The sequence below is a fragment of the Cibotium barometz genome, chromosome 39 (assembly GCF_041138505.1).
Source record: "Cibotium barometz isolate CiBa-2024 chromosome 39, ASM4113850v1, whole genome shotgun sequence".
Classification (NCBI taxonomy): domain Eukaryota; kingdom Viridiplantae; phylum Streptophyta; class Polypodiopsida; order Cyatheales; family Cibotiaceae; genus Cibotium; species Cibotium barometz.
Window position 1 is genome coordinate 12,888,299 of NC_141084.1, and position 22,249 is coordinate 12,910,547.

The following is a 22,249-nucleotide window of genomic DNA, read 5'->3' on the forward strand; positions in this document are numbered from 1 at the left end:
GTGTTTACCAAAATAGACAACAAATTTGCATAAACATCATCTTGATCCTCCACTAATGATCACCTTGATTTGTGGGTATAGTGTATATGACGTGTGGCGAAGGACACTTCATGGTGGCTATAAATGTTTTACACAAACTATAAAAATGATATTTTCAAATGCATCCTTTATCTTATAATTATTGAAATGAGTTAAGTCTAACTCTTTATGTGAACACATACTTCAATGTGTAAAAGAGTAAAAGAGATTTTCTTTTGTATAGATTTGCGCAAAGAGAAGTTTGTTCCTTTATGATCAGAAGTAAAGGAAATAAGAGAAAGGGAGGGTGAAAAAGAAGAAACTAGGTACAACATTAAGAGCAAGGAGGAAAAGAAGAAATTGATATTTCTTTATTGTATGGCCTTTTTGCTAGATATTTGATTACTTTCTCATGTTATGATGCATATAAGAAAAGAAATGGAAGGAAGGAAAAAGGAGCTATGAAAGAGAAAGGAAATAAACTAGATTGTTAAAAAATTCTTCTTTTTACAACAAAAATGAACTTGCCATTCAAAAGCAAAATTAGACACTCTACCAATGGTGGTAGTTTTCTATTCTCTTCAACATGAGTTTTGAATGCCTATCCAATAGTGAATCATGGATCTCATGGCCCTGATGATTTAGGTGGGGGTTTTTTTGTAAAGAACCTTTTTGTACACATTTAGTAGAAGCTCCAAAATACCAAAAGACAATGCAAGACAATGTAACTACCGCCCCAATCTTCTGTCATACTAATTGTTCAATGAACATGAATTTTGTCCCCAAGTTAGTAGCATATAAGGATTTCCCAAATTTCCAAAAGCGGTGTCTATGTATCTTGTTTTTTGCTCATCCTTTTGGTAGATCTAACATTCATTTAAAGCAAAACTCTATAAGAGACATGTAAAGCTTAAGAAGATGGCAATGCAAGAAGTTTTTACAAAAAACATGGAAGAACTTGGGAGCTTGTTTTAATAGGTGAAGTTGAGTTCTAAGGCCTAGGCAACAAAATTTACAATTCTATTATCAATAGAATACACATACCTCGTGAAATAGCTTTTAAATTTTTGCTTGAATGCCATTCTAGGGCTTAGGCAACAAAATTAAATTTCTACAGCTTTTTAGATTTTCACTTGAGTGCCATCACCACTTAACATTTGAAAAATTAAAAGTAGTAGCATTAAAAAACCACCACGATGTGTGATCTATTGACTTAGAGCTAACACATGGCACTAATAAGTACATACAATAAATTGGATCCACTTAGAGCTAACACGTGGCACTAATAAGTACATACAATAAATTGGATCCACTTAAAAATGAATAATACATTTGAAGCATTACTAAATTATATTTCCAAAAAATATGATAGTACATATAATAAGTTAGAAGTCTTTGAGTGGAAAACCAATAACAAAACTTTCCTACAGATAAACCTAGCATGTTAGAGGGTTGGGTGGGTGGACATTGGCTTTTTATTAGGGTTGTTTGCTATGTTGTTCTTAGTGTTGCTACTTAGAAGTTATCACAGCCTCTTATCGTTTTAAAGTAGGTTATTGATGGCAAGGAGCAAAGCAATCTCATCGGACATCTTCTACCATTTCATTATGCGTCTAGCTTAAGATGTTGGACACAAATAACCAACCCTTGTGTGAGTTGGCACCCCAACTCAACCCCTTCTATGCTTTGTTTAAATGGCCTCATGCACATGGTAGCACACCTGTACTTGGAACCTTTCATATGTGAGGGTGTGGACCTAACTTAAGAGCAAAAACCCATCTTGATACAGGTAAAGGCAGTCCATCTCACTCCTTAGTACCTTAGAGTTGAAGAGTGACCTTAAAATATTATTAGATTCCACTCTTCATATGAGAGGAAAGCATCCAACAACATGGCTATTCTTTATGTGCAGGTAAAGTATCTTTTCATGAAGGTCATCTTACTCTTTAACTTCCCCATACGTTCTATGTCTCACATTCATCATAAAGATTAAATATGATTTCTTTCAACACACATGATGTGTTCTACCTACTACCACATACGACTTTTTCGATGGCTTAAGTTGTCGAGGTTGTGTCCTTTGAGGGGATCGCTATACTATAGAGAGTTTTTGGATAGTGCTTGTACGAGGATTATAATGCCATAGAGAGCCTTTGATGGTGTTCTTAAGAGGGAGTGATGTAGGATGAAGGATGTAGCCACATCTAAGGATGTAGGATGTAGCCACATCTAAGGGGCCACATGCACAAAGTGAAATATAGCCTACCTATAAGGTAGCTCTCTCTTTATCATGGACTATGTGAAGGAAAAGCCAAAGGTTTATGTCGGTAATGATGTGTGGGGTCCAAATCTAGGCTAAGGTTCTTAATCCACTTAATATATATTTAGATTAGCAAGGGACGAAATATTAATTGACGATTAATTAATGAAAAAGAGGATGATGAGTCACTACTAAGAGAGACACGTGGCATGTGCAACAAGCCAATAATTGTGCCAGAATTCCACTTAGTAAAAGTTTCTTGGAAAAAATAAACTAAAAATAAAAAGAAGGGTCTTTTAAAAAGACACGTGGCAAAGGGCGGGAAAAGATGAGAAATAAAAGGAAATATATGGAAGGGAATTTCTGGCAATTTTTTTCCCGAGAAAGAAATGGGATTATTATTTTTGATATTTTCAAACCTGGGTTTTTTTTTGTTTTTATTAATTTTCAACCTTTGCTCCGTTTGAAAGCTAAACATCTGTGTGCTAAAAAGTCTTTGTTTTGGGAGGCCATTTTCTCCATCATCACCATCATCGGGTGTGTTCTTTGTTTTGTCTTTAGCTCGTCTTCTTCTCGTGGCTTCTCCTCCACCTTCATCTCTCTCTCTCTCTCTCTCTCTCTCTCTCTCTCTCTCTCTCTGTGTGTGCTTGCTTGTCTGCTTTCCCTCTCCCTGCCATCCCCTCCTCCATATCCGCGGTTTCCTCAGCTCAATCTTGCCCTCCCCCCCTTTAGTCGAAGCAATAATACGCACGGCGATATCGTTTATAGCTTCTTCTTCTTCTCCTGTCTTCACTCTGCTTCTGTCTATGGACCTCCCTCTCCACCCTCACTTCCATTCTCTCTTCCCCCCCCTCTCCTACCCTCACCGCAACAGTTAAAACGGCCGCAGTATCTCCCAACGGAAAGATCTGTTTTCTGCCCTTTCTGTGCAGATATCTCCCCACCATGTTCGATCTGAATGAAATCCCCGAGCAGCTGCAGGCCCAATTAGAAGCAGAAGATCGCGAAACGGCTCCTGCCTCCGTCGATGCGGTTACCAAGATTGAGATTTTTGGCAATGTTAGCCGTCCGTCCGCGGATGCTGACCACGTTAAGGGCCAAGCTTACGGCGGAGGGGAAGGAGTAGCAGCGACATCTCTGGAGTTGCTTGCTCCGAAACGCTCGTTGTCGTCGTCTCTAACCTTCGAACCGTTGGCGCCGAAATGTCAGAACGGCAGCGATTCCAGAGCTTCTGTTGTACGGCAGCTGTCTTCTTCTTACGGAGAAGATGAGGATGAACAAGAGGAAGCAGGGGCAGCGGGGGTTTTTACATCAAATTCGCTGCAGAGGCAGCAGCAGCAGCGGGTGCGTGCCTCCCCCTCTGATGGTATCCAAGAAACGGATCTGCTCAGCAGCACGCGTGCTTATCGGTTTATCGGCGGTAGTTCAGACGCGAGCACTTCACGCAAACATGAAGATTCGCTCGACGAACCTCCAGTTGATGACCAAGATGATCGTCGGACGCCGACAATTTTGTCGTTAACGAGAACGCCGGAACTGCGAATGCATCAGCTGAAGGATGCCGGAGGGCAAGCTTCTGCAGAAGGCTCTGCGTTTGGCTTGTCTTTGGGAGGCAGTTTTCACAGATCTCGGCCTCACCGAACGCACGATCTGAATCGTTGTAGCTCAAAGAGACCAGATTTGTTCGGCCTTGCCCTCGGTAGAGCTGAAGAAGGCCCCCTAGCCTCTAGAAAAAGCTCAGATCTGTCCCCCTTCTGGCGTGGCAAGTTGCGCACAGATGCTCCCCTCCTCACCCCCGTTGTCGCCTACTGCCTCGGCATCATGAAGCCTGACTCGAGGCTCAAGAAGCTGCCCACCATTTTGAGCTCGCAGAAATTCGTGAAGCTGGAGGAGTACGTTCCTTCCGGCCTTTGCTGTTGGAACTGACGTGTAGGGGAAAAAGTGCTTATCTTTCTTTGTGCTGCAAGTGCTTGATTTTAGTTGTACGCCTCTTGCATGTCGCAGGTTTCAGAAGATTTTGCGCAACGGAGTGGCCGAGCCGCTCACACAGTTCAAGCCCTCCTTGGAAGCTTCCATGGAGGAGGTCAAACGGTTTAACTTAATGGTAAACATATTACTATTTTTCACTATGTAATGTCATATTCAAGCGAGCAGAACAGAATGATCGTCATGACTGTGTGGAAGGGAGGGGGAAAGGACCTGAAACCAAGATATGTTACTCAGGAGTTTGATGTCTTAAATCTGTGCAAACATATAGGACATGACAAATCCAGTCTTGCCAACGCTGCATCAGTTTTTTCTCTCTACTGGATTGAAAGCTACAATTAAGATGCTTGCTTTGCTCTCTAGTTGGCTCCAATTTGGGTCTCTTGAGTTCTATGCAATGAGGGAGAGATGTATTGTTGTAGCCAAACTAACACAACATATATGATTGCCATGACTGTGGGGGATAGGACTTGTCTTAGGGGTTTGATGTCTAAAACATGTGCAAACATGTAGCACATGATAATTCCATTCTTACGAAGTGGTTGTGCTCCATTGGGGTTTTCAAATTCTGGTTGGCCTACCCCCATGTGTGTTCTGAGGTAGCATATCTACGAATGTTACTCTAGGTTGATGCTACATGGGAAGAAGCTGTGGACATGCTTTCTAGTACAATCTCTCTAATCAGGATACATGTAGCTCTTGTGAGGGTGGCCTATGATTTGCTACATTTAAAACATGTGCTGAAAATTCTCACCTACGTGGTGCTACACTGATTTCTCAACCAGGTCAATCTAGTAAACTGATATGTATTGCCACTACAGGAGAGCTGCCAAGTTCACTGCCGATTTTAGCTCCACAAGGGAGCACCCCGAAGCCCAAGGCTAGAACAAGATTGAGCAATGCTGTTTGCCCAAACTTTGATGTTTGTATCACCAAAGTACTGTATGGCTCAGGCCTGATTCAGGGCCTAGTCCCTTGGGAGTCAAGCCACGAAACCCCCAATATTTAGCTCGTAACTGTGACACACTACACTGTGTGGACAAGGCTGGGCACCAGCAGCCAGCGTGGCCAGTGTTGTGGGTGGGACTGGCTGGACAGGATGGGGCTGTTGGCTGACAAGGCAGGGGCAGACAGGCCGAACAGGGCTGGTTGGGTAGCCCATGAGGAGGGGGCAGCAAATTGTGGAGCTGCTGATCCAGAAAAGGGGGCATATAGTGCCCTATGAATAGCATTGCCCCCCTCCCTCATCAATCAATCAAACATTCAGATAGGGGAGATTGTGTTCAGGGACAAGCAGTGATTTCGATCAAACTGATTGTCGATATTTTTGTTACTTCCAGACAGCCATTTGTACTACTATCTCTTGTATATTTGGGCGTGGGCTCGCAGAGTTGATACAAGTTCGAGTCTTCCATTGTAACAGGCCACAGCAGCTGAATGGCCATAAGTTAGAATTGAAAGATCACACGGGATTCTGCCGTAGCCCCCAATTTTAAGAATCAATCAATCAATTTGATCTCGTTTTCATCAATTGAGCGGCCAGCCAGCGTTGGAAGTAGGAGACAACAGGTGCAGCTAGGGTTTGGGAAAAAGTAGGGATTCTGTCAACTTGGGCCACTTGTGTGATTGGTCATCTTCGGATGAACTAGCAATATATTTACAGACAGTTCTATGTAAGTCTATACATTCAGATATAATAAAGGTTAATTGTAGATTATTAGTATGCGCTTGTGTCTGTGATAATACTTCCGTTGCATTATCATCATTCTTGAAAGTCGAGGAATTTAAGTCCGCTGTTGTGAAGAGGGAAGAAAGGTTGGTTCAAAGCTCCCTCATAGTTTTTGATGTGAAAGTGCGGGCCTTCAAGGGCTTTACCAAACTAGTATCGTAGTTGCCTTCATACTAAGGGTCTCTCTCCTTTATATAGATGATGCTGTTTACAGTGAACATTATCAAACTCTCCTGGTAGTATATGCACAATTTTGCAAAGCTGCAGTCATAGCCTCAAGCAGTTTCTGCTTCTTCATAAGCACGTTTGAAAGTTTTATAATCTAGTTTTCTCAGGATTGGAGTTAATTTATTGCATAAGTTGGTAAGGAGATTTGCTTGAAGGTCTTGATGATCCTTGATTTGGCATGCCAATGAACCATTTTTTCCAAGAATTACTAGGGCATGAATTAAATAAACAAGATTTTTTTAAAAATTAATAAGAATTATAAAAGGCTGTAATTAACTTATTATCTTATAACATAGCATTGCCTTCATGTTTTTTGGCCTTCCTTTATGAAGATTGTTATCACGCAGCACATTCTGAGGTTCTTATGGGAGAAGAGAATTGTTGTCTCCAGTTTTCTTAAACAAGAGTAGTGTCAATTGTGCATGATTTGAGAAGTTATGATATCAACAGGCGGGTGCTTGTAATACTACTAGAAGTGTTGGCTTTGCAAGGAGGATTTACTAGTTCAAAGCAGTACATTTTCGAGGGCAATGGTTTTTCGGTATTCTATCGTGGCCCTGTTGCATTTTGTCAATGCTTCTGTATTTCTATTTCGTCAAAGTCACCTAAGACTTTGCACTCAGCCCCATTCATATTGCATATGGTTTGGTTTCAGCTGGGAGAAATAGGCAGCCATCTTTCTTGTTAGGCAAGGAGTTTTTGTTTCCCGAGGGTGCCGGTGTTGGGATTGAACTTGTGCCCTTGGGCTGCAAGCATCAGTGCCGTACTGCTAGACCACCTCACTGGGGTCAAAACAGTACTAAACTTAAAAGAAGAACTCGTTTATGATTAAGAGTTTCTAAATAGCTCACAAGTCAATTTGATGCTAAATCGTGTATGGATATTTGCATATAATTTTTGAAACTTGGGGCCCATTTTCATTTTTTAACGCTCATCATAAGCTTGACTTTGGACTCTTATTCTATTTGCATAAGGTAAGAGAACCCACCAACTTTCGGGGACCAATGGAGGAATACATACTTGCTAGGGATAACATGTCTTGTTCTCCCCTTTTAGAGGATCACTACCTTGGGTTAACTCTGAATCAGAGTCTTAATTTTAGCATCTAATTTTACTAGTATGCTCGCTGGTTTTTTCTAGATTGTATAATGTACTTGCAATAATTCTGCACGACTTATGCTTTACTACCAGTTGCTGGAGATCTGCAACTAATTGCTGGAGCTAGAGAATAAGCTTTACCCTGTGGTTACAGAAGTTATTAGGGTGCAAAACTCAAGGAAGAACATCTTCACTGTTGTTCCACGAAGCAATGATTTTCAAACCCAGAATTTCTCAACTTGGAAAATGCTAAAGGAGATTAGTTTCCATAAAAGTACAAGCTGCGAGTTGTTTGAAGCCATTTGTTGGGCCCTTTACTACTTCGCCCAAGTTTGTGTGAAAGGATAGTTAGCTGTAGTTATGGTCTCAGGGCTTGAATCGGGAAAGTAAGATTGTTGCTAATGTGATTCCCTCTCTGTGGTGGCAATGCGTGCCCTCCAGGGTCCTTTAATACATGAACAAATTCATTGGAATTTAGTTGGGCTACTTGCTTGTCGCGTGCATCCCGCACTTGGATGCCACGTAGACATTTTTGTACCGAAGGCGCCGGACCTGGGATGGTAACTTGGTCCCATGTGAGCCCAGCCTGGGACGAGTCAGCCAGGGATCCATCTCAGTCATACGAGGTCAAGTGTGCACTGTCCTGCACATGAAACAGTGCCAGTCCGCGTTGTGAGTCTCCCTCTAGAATGATGTTAGTGATTCTGTGTATCTGGTATGGTACCGGATGCCAGATCATTGAGTAGTTAGTGTTTATAACAAGGGGCCAGCCCATAGGGCTACCCCGGATCTTAGTGTGGGCATGGGAATGGTGTGGAACCACCCCCATGAGGGCCAGGAAGGCCCAGGCTGAACCCACCAGCCATGGAGGGGCTGTACGACAGCCGTAAGGCAAGAATAAGGCAGATTCCAGGAGTTTACAGCTTTTACATGGCTGTGGGGCAAGTATGGGGCAGCCCATACAGGCTGCCCAGCCCTTGGAATGTGGGCAAAGGCTGTGCCCAGCACTCTGGAAGTAGGCGCTTCACCTCCCAGCCAGTTAGGAATAAAACGCAGCATTTTATGGATTTAATTCAGCATTTATTGTTGTATTTTCAGCAGTTGTGGGACATTTAAGGCTGGCTGCTTGGGTTTATGCTGGCCGACTGCTCATGAGGAGTAGTATAAATAGCCTAGCCCACAATCCCTTTCATTCATCTCATTATTCACCAAGAGCTCAAGCAAAACAAGGGCTAGACAAGCCAAGGAAGTGGCTAAGCAAAGGGGTGGAGTACTGCAGGTCAAGGGCAGGGAATTCCCAGCCAAGAAAGGTCCAAGATTGTTGTATTTTCTTTCAGATTCACATCATTCTAATAAAGCAAATACACCATCTGTGGTGGGGGCCCTACAGAGGGTAATTGGGACCCAATACTGTGTCCTCTCTCTCTCTCTCTCTCTCTCTCTCTCTCTCTCTCTCTATTTTTTGCACATCTCCTTTCAGTTTGTGCGTTAATTTCCGTCGCGAAAAGAGTGCTGAATTTTGAGTATTGAAGTTATCGATTCTTCTCCGAAGCTTCCGCATATTACAGTGGTATCAGAGCCTACTTCAAGTACAAAGATTCAGCAAAGAAACCAGTGGGCTCATGCCCACACCAGAGTAGGTATGGCAGCTTATGTGTGGGACGAGTTTGTCCGCGACCTTAAGCAACTGTTTCTACCGCCCCACTACCTTGAGCGACTCGAAGACGAGTTCAGGGGAGCGCGTCAGAACGTGCAACCAGTCCTTCAGTTTGCCAATAGAATTTCGACTTTATGTTTGCAATTAGGCTTATCTGATACGGACAAGAAAGGGCAATTTTTGTATGGCCTTGATACGCAAATCCAATGGGAGGTGCGTATGTTTAGGCCAACCACTTTTGAAGACGCACTCTCGCTTGCGCAGAGTGCAGAAATGAAACACAATGGTGGCAAGCCCAAGACTTCCCAGCCGGCTTCTCCTAGGGCTACCGCCTGGGGGGGGCAAAAGCCAGAACCAGACGGGGTCTTCCCCATGTCAGAGCTCGGGAGCCTCTGGCTCCTAGAACTTGAACAATGCGTCTAAGCCTACTCTAGACCAGAAAGTGAAGGCAGGCAAGACAGGTGGCAAGTTGAGTGCTGAGGAGCTGTCTCAGTACAAGGAGGAGGGTAGATGTTTCTTTTGTCATACAAAAGGACATACTTCTCGGGATTGTCTGAAGAAGCCTCCAAAGCCCGCCGCCGCCGCCTCCACAGCTTCCCTAGTGAGCTCACCTCCCACACAGACCCCAGCGGCTACCCCTAGTTCTTCAAACCCCAGTGCTTCAGTTGGAGCAATTATTAATCGGGAGCTCGAAGATAAGCAGAAGGGTGCCCATGACCAGGAGTATGAGCGCAACGAATTGCTCAAGTCCTTTGGCTACATAGGTGGCCAGAGAGTCGTTGTCTTGTTTGACAGCGGCAGCACAGAGGATGTGGTCACGGAACAGGCCGCTAGGCGTGCCCGTTTCGATCTGACTTCGGTGGACAAACAGGTTGAGGGTTTTAGCATAGGCATGATAACGAGCGTCAAGTATGAAGCTCTAGGTGCTAAGTTAGTGATTCATGGCATAGAGTTTGTGCGTGATTTTATGGTTGCCTCTCTTGTAGAAGCAGACATAATTTTGGATATTCAGTGGTTTCACAAGTTCCTTCTTGATGTCAAGTGGGACAAGCACACGTTCCAGATCAATCGGAATGTGTCAAACGCCCCAGTGACCATGAAGTGTGAGCCAGGAATTTCGAACTTTCCGCTCATAAGCCACTTACAGGCTAAGCGAGTAGTCAGGAAAGGTGCACAGTGTGCGATGATTTACATCCAGACAGCCCAGACGGTGGCCAGTGCTTCCGAGAAGTACTCGGTTCTCCATGAAAAGTTCTAAAAGATTTTTATTCGGGACAACCTCCCTTCCCAGCTCTCCTCGTCCAGACCAGAGGACCACAAGATAGACCTCCTCCTAGGCTCGGAATCCCGAGCAAGTTTTCGTATTGCCTTTCCAAGGCAATGGAATCGAAGTTGGACCGCCAACTCCAAGAATTGTTGCAATCTGGCTTCATCCGCCCCAGCTTGTCGCCATTTGCAGCACCGATCTTATTTGTCAAGAAGAAAGATGGGTCTTCCCGTTTGTGTGTCGATTATCGTGCACTCAACAAGCTAACTATCAAGAGCAGATCCCCGATGCCTCGAATTGACTATATTCTCGAGAGCCTGAATGGAGCAAAGGTGTTCTCGAAACTTGATTTAAAGAGTGGGTACCACTAGGTGCGGATTGTGGAGGGGGACATCCCCAAGACAGTCTTCTGCACAGAATGGGTCCACTATGAATTTGTAGTCATGCCATTTGGCTTGATGAACGTCCCAGCTACATTTAACCGCATGATGATGCGTGTTTTCCGAGATTTGATTGGAAAGTGTGTTCATATTTATGGACGACATACTAGTATTTTCAACTACAGTTGAGCAGCATGACGTTGATGTCGAGAAAGTCCTTAAGTTGCTGGAAAGCAATGAGCTCTACGTCAATGAAAAGAAGTCGGAATTTTATCTGTTTTAGGTGCACTACTTGGGATATATAATTAGTGTTGAAGGCATTCGACTTGATTTGGCTAAAGTGGCCGAGATTGTCAACTGGGAAGTACCTCAGATAGCCTATGACATTAGATCTTTTGTGGGTATATGCCAGGCATACGCCACTCACATCGACAAGTTTTCTGATCTCTCGGTAGATCTCACCGATCTGCTAAAGGGAGTGAAGACAAGAAGGCAAAAGATTCGAATGACTCCACGAGCGTTGGAGGCATTCCAGAACCTCAAGGTGGCTTTGTCAGAAGCTCCTTGTTTAGCACTTGTCTCGTGGGACGACCCATTTCAGGTGATCACCGATGCGAGTAACATCGCTATTGGAGGTGTATTGCAACAGAATGGTCATCCAGTAGCTTACATGTCTCGTAAGTTACTGCCCGTCGCTCGCGAGAAGAACTACTCAGTCTATGATCGTGAACTCCTAGTAGTTATACAGGCCTTGAAACATTGGAAACATTTTTTGTATGGCTGTGACTTCGAGGTTCGCACTGACCATCAGGCATTACACTGGATTCAGACGATGCCAAGTGCACAGTGGAGTGATCGACAACACTGCTGGAGTCAGATATTCCAGCAATTCGGTGGTATGATTGAGTACCTTCCAGGAAAGGCCAATCCAGTGGCCGACGCTTTGAGCAGGAAGGGACAAGTCATAGTCAGAGGGGACGGAAGGGACGGACTGTTGGAACGGAGGGACGCCGAGTCGGGACGGTTCAGGAACGGGGACGGCAGGGGACGGTCGGACGTCCCCCTGGAGGCGTCTCTCACAAGGGACGGTGAAGGGGACGGCAATAGGAACGGGGACGACTGTGGGAGACGGCAGTAGGAATGGGGACGGTAGGGAGCCATTCTAGTCATGGGCCTTTAGCCTTGGCCCATAGGCCTTGAGCCTTTGAGGCTTTGGGCCTTGGCCTCTCTCTTGCCTCCCTGAGCCCTTCCTATAAGAAGACACACACACACACTCCCTCTCACACTTCAAGCTTTATCTTCACACACACACACACACACTCTCTCTCCCTCAAGCGGCAAGCCTCAAGGGCCAAGGTCTCAAGTTTCAAGCTCTCACACAAGCAAGCTGTAGTCTCTCAAGACACACACTCTCCCTCACACACACTCTCTCTCAAGCTTCACACACACACACACACACACACACACACGCACGCACACAGTGCACACACCCCCACCCATCCTCACACTCAAGTTCTCCCTCAACTTTCAAGGCTCAAGCCTCACTCACTCTCTCCCTCTCTGTCTCTCTCTCAAGCTATCAAGTGACAAGGAGGCATCCATCATCCATGGCATCCTCCTCGTGGCAGTGGCTCTTCAAGTTACAACTACGAGTAGAAGGACGACGGGATGGACATGGTGGGATGAGGTCAATCACACCCCATCCCCTCATGGAGGTGGTACACAGCCATGGACATGCAAGCTTTGTCCGTATAGGCGAGTGGGTGATACTGACAAAGTAATTTTTAAGTGCCGTTCCTACTCCCGTTCCCATTCCCTACATATGGCCGTCCCCCGTCCTGTCCTCGTCCCCGTTCCCCGTTACCGTCCCCCGTCCCTTGTGACTATGGGACAAGTGTCTATGATTCAGACCACTAGATTTGACCTTGTTGGTACAGGACTAGAGGACATGAAGCACACGTACGCGGATTCCGAGGAATTCGGAACTCAGTGGGAACAGGCATTGGATGCCACAGGACCATGCCACTTTCTAATACGCGATGGTTGGCTTTGCTACAAAGGCCGTCTATGTGTCATGAAGTCGTTCAGGGCAGCTCTTCTCCATGATGCCCATGACGCCATTACAGGTGGTTATAGGGGCATGAATTCGACTATGGAGAAATTAGAACGGCAATACTATTGGCCAAATATGAGGCGCGATGTGTTTACATATGTACAACGCTGTGATCTTTGTCAAAAGGTGAAAGCGCCTCGTGGAAAGAAGATAGGGTTGTTACAGTCCTTGCCAATTCTTGAGGGTCCTTTCAGGACATTTCGATGGACTTTGTCACAAATCTGCCTCCCAGTCCGAGTAAGCGTAATACGCAGTGCTTAACTATTGTTGATAGGTTTAGCAAATTTGTTATGCTTATTCCTTGCAGGGCCAATGTGACCGCCGAGGATATTGCCCAGTTGTTCATTCGACATTGGTACCCGATTGGCGGGATTCCTAGAACCATAGAGTCAGACCGAGATGCCAAGTTTACTGCATTGTTTGAAAATTTTGATACTAAGTTGAATTTTTCTAGTGCATTCCACCCACAGACAGACGGCTAGACAGAGATATACAACCAGTTGGCCTTTGATGTGTTGAAGTTTTGTGTCCACGATCAGCAAGGTAAGTGGGAATCATATTTGCCTTTAGTTCAAGCTGTTTTGAATGATTCCTTTTCTTCAGCTATTGGCAGGACTCCATATGAGGCAGCGTTTGGAAGACCTTTCCAGTAGTTGTTGACCAGGACTTCGTCTTCAGTACCGGAGGCGAACAGAGTGACGGAGTCTTACCAGGAGATTTTAGAGTCAGTAAAAGACAAATATGAGGGCCAGGAAGGCCTAGGCTGAACCCACCAGCCATGGACGGGTTGTAGGACAGCCCTAGGGCAAGAATAAGGTAGATTGCAGGAGTTTACAGTTTTTACATGGTTGTAGGGTAAGTATGGGGCAGCCCATACAGGCTGCCCAGCCCTTGGAATGTGGGCAAAGGCTGTGCCTAGCACTTTGGAAGTAGGCGCTTCACCTCCCAGCCAGTTAGGAATAAAACGCAGCATTTTATGGATTTAATTCAGCATTTATTGCTGTATTTTCAGCAGTCGTGGGACATTTAAGGCTGGCCGCCTGGGTTTATGCTGGCCGACTGCTCATGAGGAGTAGTATAAATAGCCTAGCCCACAATCCCTTTCATTCATCTCATTATTCACCAAGAGCTCAAGCAAAACAAGGGCTAGACAAGCCAAGGAAGTTGCTAAGCAAAGGGGTGGAGTACTGCAGGTCAAGGGCAGGGAATTCCCAGCCAAGAAAGGTCCAAGCTTGCTGTATTTTCTTTCAGATTCACATCATTCTAATAAAGCAAATACACCATCCGTGGTGGGGGCCCTACAGAGGGTAATTGGGACCCAATACTGTGTCCTCTCCATCTCTCCCTCTCTCCCTCTCTATTTTCTGCACATCTCCTTTCAGTTTGTGCGTTAATTTCCGTCGCGAAAAGAGTGCTGAATTTTGAGTATTGAAGTTACCGATTGTTCTCCGAAGCTTCCGCGTATTACATTGCTCACAATACTGTTTTTTTTTTTCTACTAGGGAGTGAGTGAAAATTAGTGGAGTGTGCTTTCCCATCCGTATCAAGATTGTGAGACGTCCTTTCTAATCTCTCTCCAAAGCACTTTTTTACGGAGCAACAAACTTACTTTTAAGTCTATATTTCCAGGCTGTTGGAAGAGCATCCTGGATTTTGAAGCTACCTGTGCTTAAAAAAGCTTTCATAGGACGTAAAAGCTCTTTCAGCTGTGATTTCCAGCAAGACTAATCTCATATTGTCCTACTCTTGCTGTAATGAGCTCCCTATACACCTCTTATAAGCAGTTTCTACACCTCTTTTTTCTTTTAGAGATCCGTGGTTATCGGTCATGGTTGGGAGGTGAGCTAGCCTGCTACTCTCATGATTTGGTTTCAGGCTACTCTCATGATTTGGTTTAGTATTAACCAGTGTTTAGGGCAGTTAATTTTCGGATGCTGACGCTATAGCATTTGGGTCATGGGAGCCAGTTGTTGCACCCAAAAAAAAAACAGTTTGGGGTCCAGTAGCAAGGCAGGTGCTAGAAACCTTGCCGTAGTCCTCCCCCTTTTGAGCACGGCACAGCTTCAACGGTATTCCTCCTCAGTTTTGGTAATTGTCCGAATTGGGCAACACGTGGAATCAAGTTTTGCTTGGAATGTGAGGTGAATTTTGGAAACTTCTTACCTAGAAAGGCATTTTTCCAGTTGGCTATCCTTCTTTTGTATGTGTGTGCATGTGTGCAAGCAAAATGTAGGTTTATGCTGAATGAGGAAAAATGAATCAGAGAAAATTTGAAGACAGGTGGAATATATTCATGCATAAACCAGTGCCGAACGGCGATGTGATAACATGTAGTAGTTTATTTGTGTGATAAGTTGATGGTTTGAAGCTTTGCATGGAGACGATACATTTTGCTGCAACAATGTAAGACATAGTTTACAACAGCACTCTCTTTGGTCGGTGAGAACAGATACTCATGTCATCTTTTGGCCATTGTCCACAGGGGTCTAAGAACAGTTATACTTTTTCTACTTATAACCGTTTGGTTCTGCAAAGGGCCTAACTGACCAGTAATGTGGAAGTGATATCCATTGTTCTGTTCACTAATCCTAGAGCTGTGGCATACTGAGTTCCTTGTGCAGCCAGGTGCTCCTGGTTACGAAACTTTAGGACAGGTCTTAACCATTCTTGAGTTCTCGTTGATCTACGCTATGCTTATCTCTGCCTTCTAGATTTGCAAACCTGGAAACAAATAGTGTGTTGTGTCTTGGTGATAAACTTTAATTTCATTTAAGAGTAAATGAGCTGACTTGTTTGTCAGTTCTTCAATGAGCAAGAAGCAGGTGTGCTATAGAATGAGGGGTTTGTGCCTCATTCCACAGAAAGTACGGGCCCAAACTATAGTTTTTTGCGAGGGTTCCCAGATAGTTTACTTTGAAGTTTGGAGTCTAGTTTTTTGTTGCACGTATCATACTTTTGTTGGGCTATGTGTAATTCTAGCTGGAAGTAGTGCACTTCAGGAATCAGCATATCTCAGAAGTTTTCATTGCGTTGAGACCTTCTGATGTGTATTGTGGAACAATCTTGTATTGGAAAGTAGTAGCACATCATTGATAAAATGTCAATTTGTTTGACTTGATTTATGAATTTGGCAGGTTGAAGCATTATCACATGGGTCAGGGCTGATGCAGTCTCCCTCTATGCTAGGCCTAGAACTGGGTCATCAAAGTCTGTCCGCTGATGCCACATTTCCATATTCTGCAGCTTTGATTTCATGGGAAGAAGATGGAGATTACAGCTTAGATGCAAAGCTATATTTAATTTCTTCCCCAAGCTTCCAAATAGTGCTCAAAAACTGTCAGTCAAATATGTTCCTTGGTGCTTTAGAGGAGATGGATGTGCTTGATCCTGAATCACTTTATGGGATCTTCTGTCGCAGCTCTTCCAGTACTGTGACTGACAATCTGGATCCTTTCCAGACAGGTGATCAGGATGCAGGGAGAAGCATAGCTGTGTCTACTAATGAAGGGTCTGACACAAGTCCTAGCGCGACTGCTGCTCTTCCTGAAAGAAGAAAAGACACAGGGGCAACTAATAGTACTGCAGTGCCCATGGCAAGCCCTTCTTGCAGCAAGCATCATGTAGCCCGCTCAGAAGTTTTGACCAAAAGTGTATCTATGGAACCAATTCGGGTTTCCAGTAGAGATGCTAACTTTAGGTTTGACTTCGAAGAAGCGGGGAGAGGGTCAAAGAAACGCTACCAGAGACAGTTATCCTCTATTGACACGATACACGAAGGAGGTGTTAAGCACCACTCCAGATCTAATAGTGGCACCAATGATCTGTATGAGGAGGGAATTGGAATGCTTAGTTATCAACAAGTACAATCCAAGCAGAGAGAGAAGTTCAACTGGAATTATGGAAGGCATTCTCAAAGGCAAGAGTGGCGCAGTGACAGATCGAAGGACACAACTCGGTGGAGCAAGGAGGACAGAGATTCAGGCAAGAATAGAGTTAAAGAGCATCAAAGGCATTCCCATCACGAAGGTGAGAGGGGATGGAAGTCAAAGGCAATGGAAGGAGAACTACACCGGAATCAGGACAAGGCCTGGCACAAGGAGAAGGAGAAATCTTCAAAAGAAAACATTTTAGAAGATTCGAAAGTCAAGTCTGTCTTAGAAAAAAGCTTAGCTGGCTCCAAAAATAATTTGTCTTTCTTGCACAGGGCCAGTCCTGACCATGAAGCTGGAAATGTACACAAAAAGAGAGACAGAGAAGATGAGAAGGAACACATTGTCCATATGAAACGCTTGCGAGAGTCGGAAGTTACTGCTTTACTGGAGTCTGATCAGCTTGTGAGAGACACAAGTTATGATTTAAAGTGTAAGTCAGAAGTTGAACAAGTGAATGAGGACTGTCCACCACAGAAAGAGCCTGGACCGCTTGAAAAACCAGCTTTTACTGAACCAAGCATAGAATCTCATCACTTGGATGAGGGAATGGCCAAGCCGCTGTCAAGTCATGGGAGGTTTGATGGCATATCGGGAGTAAAAGAGATAGAATCTCATCAAATGGATGAGGAAATAGCCAAGCCTCTGCTAAGTCATGGGAGTTTTGATGGCGTTTTGGGAGTAAAAAACGAAGCCCACGGAGCCTCTGTCTCTGAAACAGGAGGTGTAACTGAGATGGACACAGGCTTTAATCTGCTGATGAAGATGTCAGCAGAGGGAATGGGGATGGTGGAAGATGGGGTTCCTTCAAAATGGGATGAGACATTGGGTGATTCCGTATTGGGTAAAGTCGAAAAAGAAGAAGAGAAAGAGGAAACGAGCTTGGAGTTTCCTTTGGATGTGTTTGACAAGGAAACTCGGACTTGGCTTGTGTCAAAGCAGAATGCTCTTTATCTGCAAGAAGAATATGGTGGGTAAAATTAAGCACTTCTAAGCATTTTTCATCAATTTTTCCTTGTTTGCAGCAGTAGTAGTTGACTAGTCCAGCCAGTCTGTAAAATTGTCGCGCTTTTTCTTTTTTGACAGGTGTTAGTGCCACCATAAATCCAGATTTTTCTAACTTAAACTCTGGTTCAAAGACAGATACACAGAACGGTGAGGTCCTATCATACACAGTACCAGTAATTCATCGATACCTTTAAGGTGCTTTGCTTTACCTATGTTTTCCTTTCCTGTTTGCAGGTCCTCTGCATGTGAAGATTTCTATGGCAATATCGGAGTCTTGTGATGCAGCAGAAGCCAAATGGTTTGTTGATCAAGCTGCTGGCATGGTAAAATCTATCGCTTTACGGGGAGTATTTATCAAATGTCTGTGGTACGAGGGCCCAGTTCAGATACATCCAGGAGATGGGGCACCTTCTGTTCCTCATATTGTCAAGAAAATCAAGGGTGAGGATGGGAAAAACCTAGAGAGAATGCAGGATGTGACTGGTGTCATGATTGGTGTTGTCTTGCGGAAGGGTGGCGTTGCAGCTCCGCATGAGGCTGAGCCTATGTCTCGGCCTCGTTTTATAGGCTTGCGCTTGAAGTGCATGAGGAGAAAGGGCTTGCTGGAGGCATCCAAGAAGGCAGAGGCTCTTCTTGAATGTGTTGCAAAACACTTCTCCAAAGAACTGGAAACCCACTTTGCACCCCACATTGTGGACTTGCAGGAATCAGCATTGCATCATAGTGAATCAGTTTCAAACCAGGACTCTCCTTCAAACCATGCAATATCTACAAAAGAACTTCTTCCAAACTCACCAGTCAAGGCTGAGGGTCAAATGGATCATGATTCTCCAGGTTCTCCCAAGCTAGATGAGGCTGCATTTGCTGCTTCTTTGGATGAAGCTAATGCCAAAGTGTCCAACAAACCTGCCCTTTCCAAAGAAGAGCCCGAGGTCAGTCTGCCCTCAGAGTCGAAGGAGGTAGCCTCTAGACCATTGTATGTGAGCAATTTACCAGAACACATCACGCCAATCAAGATTCGAAATATTTTTGAGAATGTTTTAAAAGAGAAGCTTGAGCCTTCTGGTGGAGTTGAAAGTGTCTCTGAGTTGGTGGCGGATGTGAGGTACATACCAGATAAATTTTGTGCTTTCGTTGAGTTGGCAAATGATGAACTTCTCAATGCCTCACTGAAACTGTATGCAGAAGATAAAACCGTGTTTCAGGGCTTAAGTGTTGAGCTAGGCCTCTCAGCAAACACTAAAACAGAGAGGCAAAGCTCTTTTTCCAGGGGTGCAGCTAGAAACAGGGGCTCCAGCAGTGGAGAGCATGCAAGAACTTCATTCTTGGCTAGAAATAAGGGAGATAATTATGGAAGAAGACAGTATGGAGCAATTGACAATGAAAGTGATTCTGATTATTCACATGATCTGTGGTATGCTGAGAATGTGGCCACTAGAACTGACCATTTTCTTGACAAACCCAGGCCTCTTTTTCTGAGTGAGTTAATGAGGAATGCATCTGCTCAAACTATCAAGCAGCTTTTTGAGGATATAATCACAACCTACATAGGCCCGTCTTTGGTGAGTTCAAGTGGAAGACAGCTGGTTTTGGATGTGAGATACGTTCCATCCAGAGGCTGTGCATTTGTCGATCTAGCTACTCCTGAGCTGGTTGAGTTCATGCTTGATTTGCATTCTCGAAGACCAGATGTTTTCTTAAACATGAAGATGGAGCTTGGAAGGAGACCAGTTCCCTACTCAGTAGAAGACGAAGCAGATAGGAGGTTAAACATGCGTAGTCGTGATGCAATGCATGGGAAATCTCAGTATGGCTCTCAATCATATGGATACCGCCTCACCTCCTCAGCCTCTCGAAAGAAGACAGAAAAGCGATCCAATGGGAGCTACAATGACTACCCAGAGGATTCTGACAAGGGTGATGATTTCTCAAGGCAAAGTGCACGGATGAAAAAGCAGCGGTCAGATCCTGAGAAGACGATCTATGCTGACAGGCTGCCGGAGAGTGCTTCGGAGGGCATGATAAGGAAGATTTTTGAGCGTGTCCTTTTGCAGAATCTGACTCGAGAAGAATTGGATGTGTTTGGTGAGCACATGATAACCGAAGTGAGGCATGTTCCCACAAAATATTGCGCCTTTGTTGTGTTTGCTACTGAAGATCTCACCAGAATGGTGCTACATCTGTATAATCAGGATGAAGATGCTTTTAATTGCATGCGTCTGAAACCTCACTTCCACTCACGGATGGAGGACCTCTACAAAGAGGATCTACAAGATATAGATGAGATGGTTCATCCCTCTGTTTCCTTCAGAGAAAGGGTGGCGAACCTTGACATTGATGAGTTTGTAAGGCCCCCACGGCAAATTGAGCTCTATGATTCCCGTAGCAGATCAGCAGCTCAGCGTGCTGTTACTGCCTCTGCATTTAAAGAGGTGGACAGGAGGAGGTCCGTTTATGTTGACAGAATTCCTGAGGATCTCTCTGAATTCACAATGACAGAGATGTTCGAGAAGGTCTTCCGGCAGAAAAAGCATGGCTTTGATCACATGGTTTCACAAGTAGCTTACTTCAGGGACAAGTTTGATCCCAGTAAGCTTTGTGCTTTTGTGGAAGTCAAGACTGAAGATGGTACACAAGACCTGGTCGATTTCTACAATGCTAATCAAGATGCATTTCAGGGGATGCGTGTCAGGCCTGGTTTCAAATACAGCAACTGAATGCAAAGTCTTCCGTGTCTGGTGTCTGCATGCAATATCATGTCAGCTCCACTTTAAGTGCGGAGATTTTTTGCTTGAGTCTTGTCATGGTTCAACTGTGCATATCTATGTTGAGATTCCCTCTTGAAGTCCCTAAGGTGCATGTAGATGCACCTTTTATAATCCTAAATAGCTGCTTTCCAGGACTCTGGAACGCATGTCAGGTTGTTACTCAGCTTTTTACTGATTTGTAATCAATATGTTGGTGTTAGAAACCTGTTAAATTTAAGTTTGATCCAAACATTCTGTTGTATAATTGTAAGAAGGCAAACGATCTCTTAATTGAATGCTTTGCTAACATGCAGTATAACTACGCTCTGTTTTCAGCGCTTAAGCAGATGCACATGCTGATGCTAACATTACCTCTTCTAGGTGTTGAGTTTTTCAAAGTTTTAAGAAGACACACAAGGCGCGTGCTAAGTAGATTAACGTATGAAGGGCTTTTCGTAGAAGGCCGGATGGCCCAAGTGTAAAGGGACGAACTTCGTTACTTGTGGAGGGAGGGGTTGGTGGTGATCGATGCAAGGAAGAAGAGCTTGTAAAAGCAAAAGGAGCTGATAAGGCTTGCTTGCACTGGGAGGCTGGGAGGGCAGGTCACTCAAGCGAATGGATAGATCCTAGTTGATTGGACAGTGGACTTGATCATGAAGCCTACGAGCTCAACAAAGAGCTTGGACGTTGGGTTAGGCCTGGTGAAGGGGAGGATGCCAAAGCCGGCTAGAGGGATCAATAAGGTGAGGATTGATGCGATGCGCACATGCAGTTGGATAGAGCTCTTCGGTGAAGATTCCTCTGCTCTCCGTAGGTTTCGGTTGGATCTTCACCAGATCCACCGGCTGGCTGGACTGGAACGCTTCCGCCAGTTCACATCTTATGGGTCGGCAGATTGGGCCAGTGGCGAATCAAATTTTTTGTTTCCCTTGCTCGTGTGAGCAGAATACTCTCAAAATCTTACTTGCCCGCACAGCTCCTGGCGGGAAGCAAACTTGTCGGAACTATTCCAGTTGCATTTGCGGATGGAGTAGGGAAAGGCCATTGAGCCTGGTCGCATGGGACTGCGAACCAGTTACACAGTCGGGCAGGGTGGGCAAGGAAAAAAGCAAGGCTGAGTGCTGGTGGTTGCATGGACAACGCTTTTTAAAAAAATAAATAATGAATAAAAAAACGAAAGAGAGAGCCAAAAACAGACACACTCTGCACCTGCTTCTTGACAGAGTCCACAACCCATTAAATTTGTAACGTTTTGATTGGCTATTTCCTTAAAACAGGTTCTTGCTCTTTTCATAAGCATCCATTTCACTTTCATCACAAAGGCAGGAGCCTGCCTCGAAAAGCAAGATGGGGATGCAGAATGCGACCTGCTGCCTACCTGCCTTTTAACGGCACTCTGCTCTCAAGGCTGGTTTGCTGTTCCCATGCGACCAGGCTCATTGAGAGGTCTTTCCCAGCCCGTCATGGTCATGGGAGTGGAATATTTTACAAAGATGTTGACAGGGAGACCATTGAGAGGTCTTTCCCAGTCGTCATGGTCATGGGAGTGGAATATTTTACAAAGATGTTGACAGGGAGACCAATGGAATTATTCCCCATTGACAGGCTGGAAATCATTCTGCATAGATGTTGACAGCCAAGCAAAATGACGGCTATGGGAGTGGAATATTTTACAAAGATGTTGACGGCCAGACCGATGGAATTATCCCCCATCAACATCATTCTGCATAGATATTGCCAAGCAAATCATGTTATTCCACATCAGCAAGGAATATTTTACAAAGATGTTGACAGCCAGACCGATGGAATTATCCCCCATCAACAGGCTG

The 22,249-nt window shown here is 44.6% G+C and overlaps 1 protein-coding gene across 1 annotated transcript; it reads left to right on the plus strand.

The window, feature by feature from the left end:
• The first annotated feature begins 2,781 nt into the window (after window positions 1–2,781).
• LOC147615742 (uncharacterized) lies at window positions 2,782–20,680 on the plus strand. Its single transcript, XM_086778328.1, has 5 exons — window positions 2,782–4,170; window positions 4,283–4,382; window positions 15,871–17,635; window positions 17,752–17,820; window positions 17,908–20,680. Exons 1-5 carry the CDS (start codon window positions 3,224–3,226, stop codon window positions 20,388–20,390), a joined length of 5,364 nt encoding a protein of 1,787 aa, XP_086634454.1. The 5' UTR covers window positions 2,782–3,223; the 3' UTR covers window positions 20,391–20,680.
• Window positions 20,681–22,249: the final 1,569 nt, after the last annotated feature.

Coding starts and splice junctions, on each gene's coding strand:
- LOC147615742 (XM_086778328.1), top strand. CDS start 3,224: ATGTTCGATCTGAATGAAATCCCCGAGCAGCTGCAGGCCCAATTAGAA. Junction 17,636..17,751: donor TTATCTGCAAGAAGAATATG/GTGGGTAAAATT, acceptor CTTTTTTGACAG/GTGTTAGTGCCACCATAAAT. Junction 17,821..17,907: donor AAAGACAGATACACAGAACG/GTGAGGTCCTAT, acceptor TCCTGTTTGCAG/GTCCTCTGCATGTGAAGATT.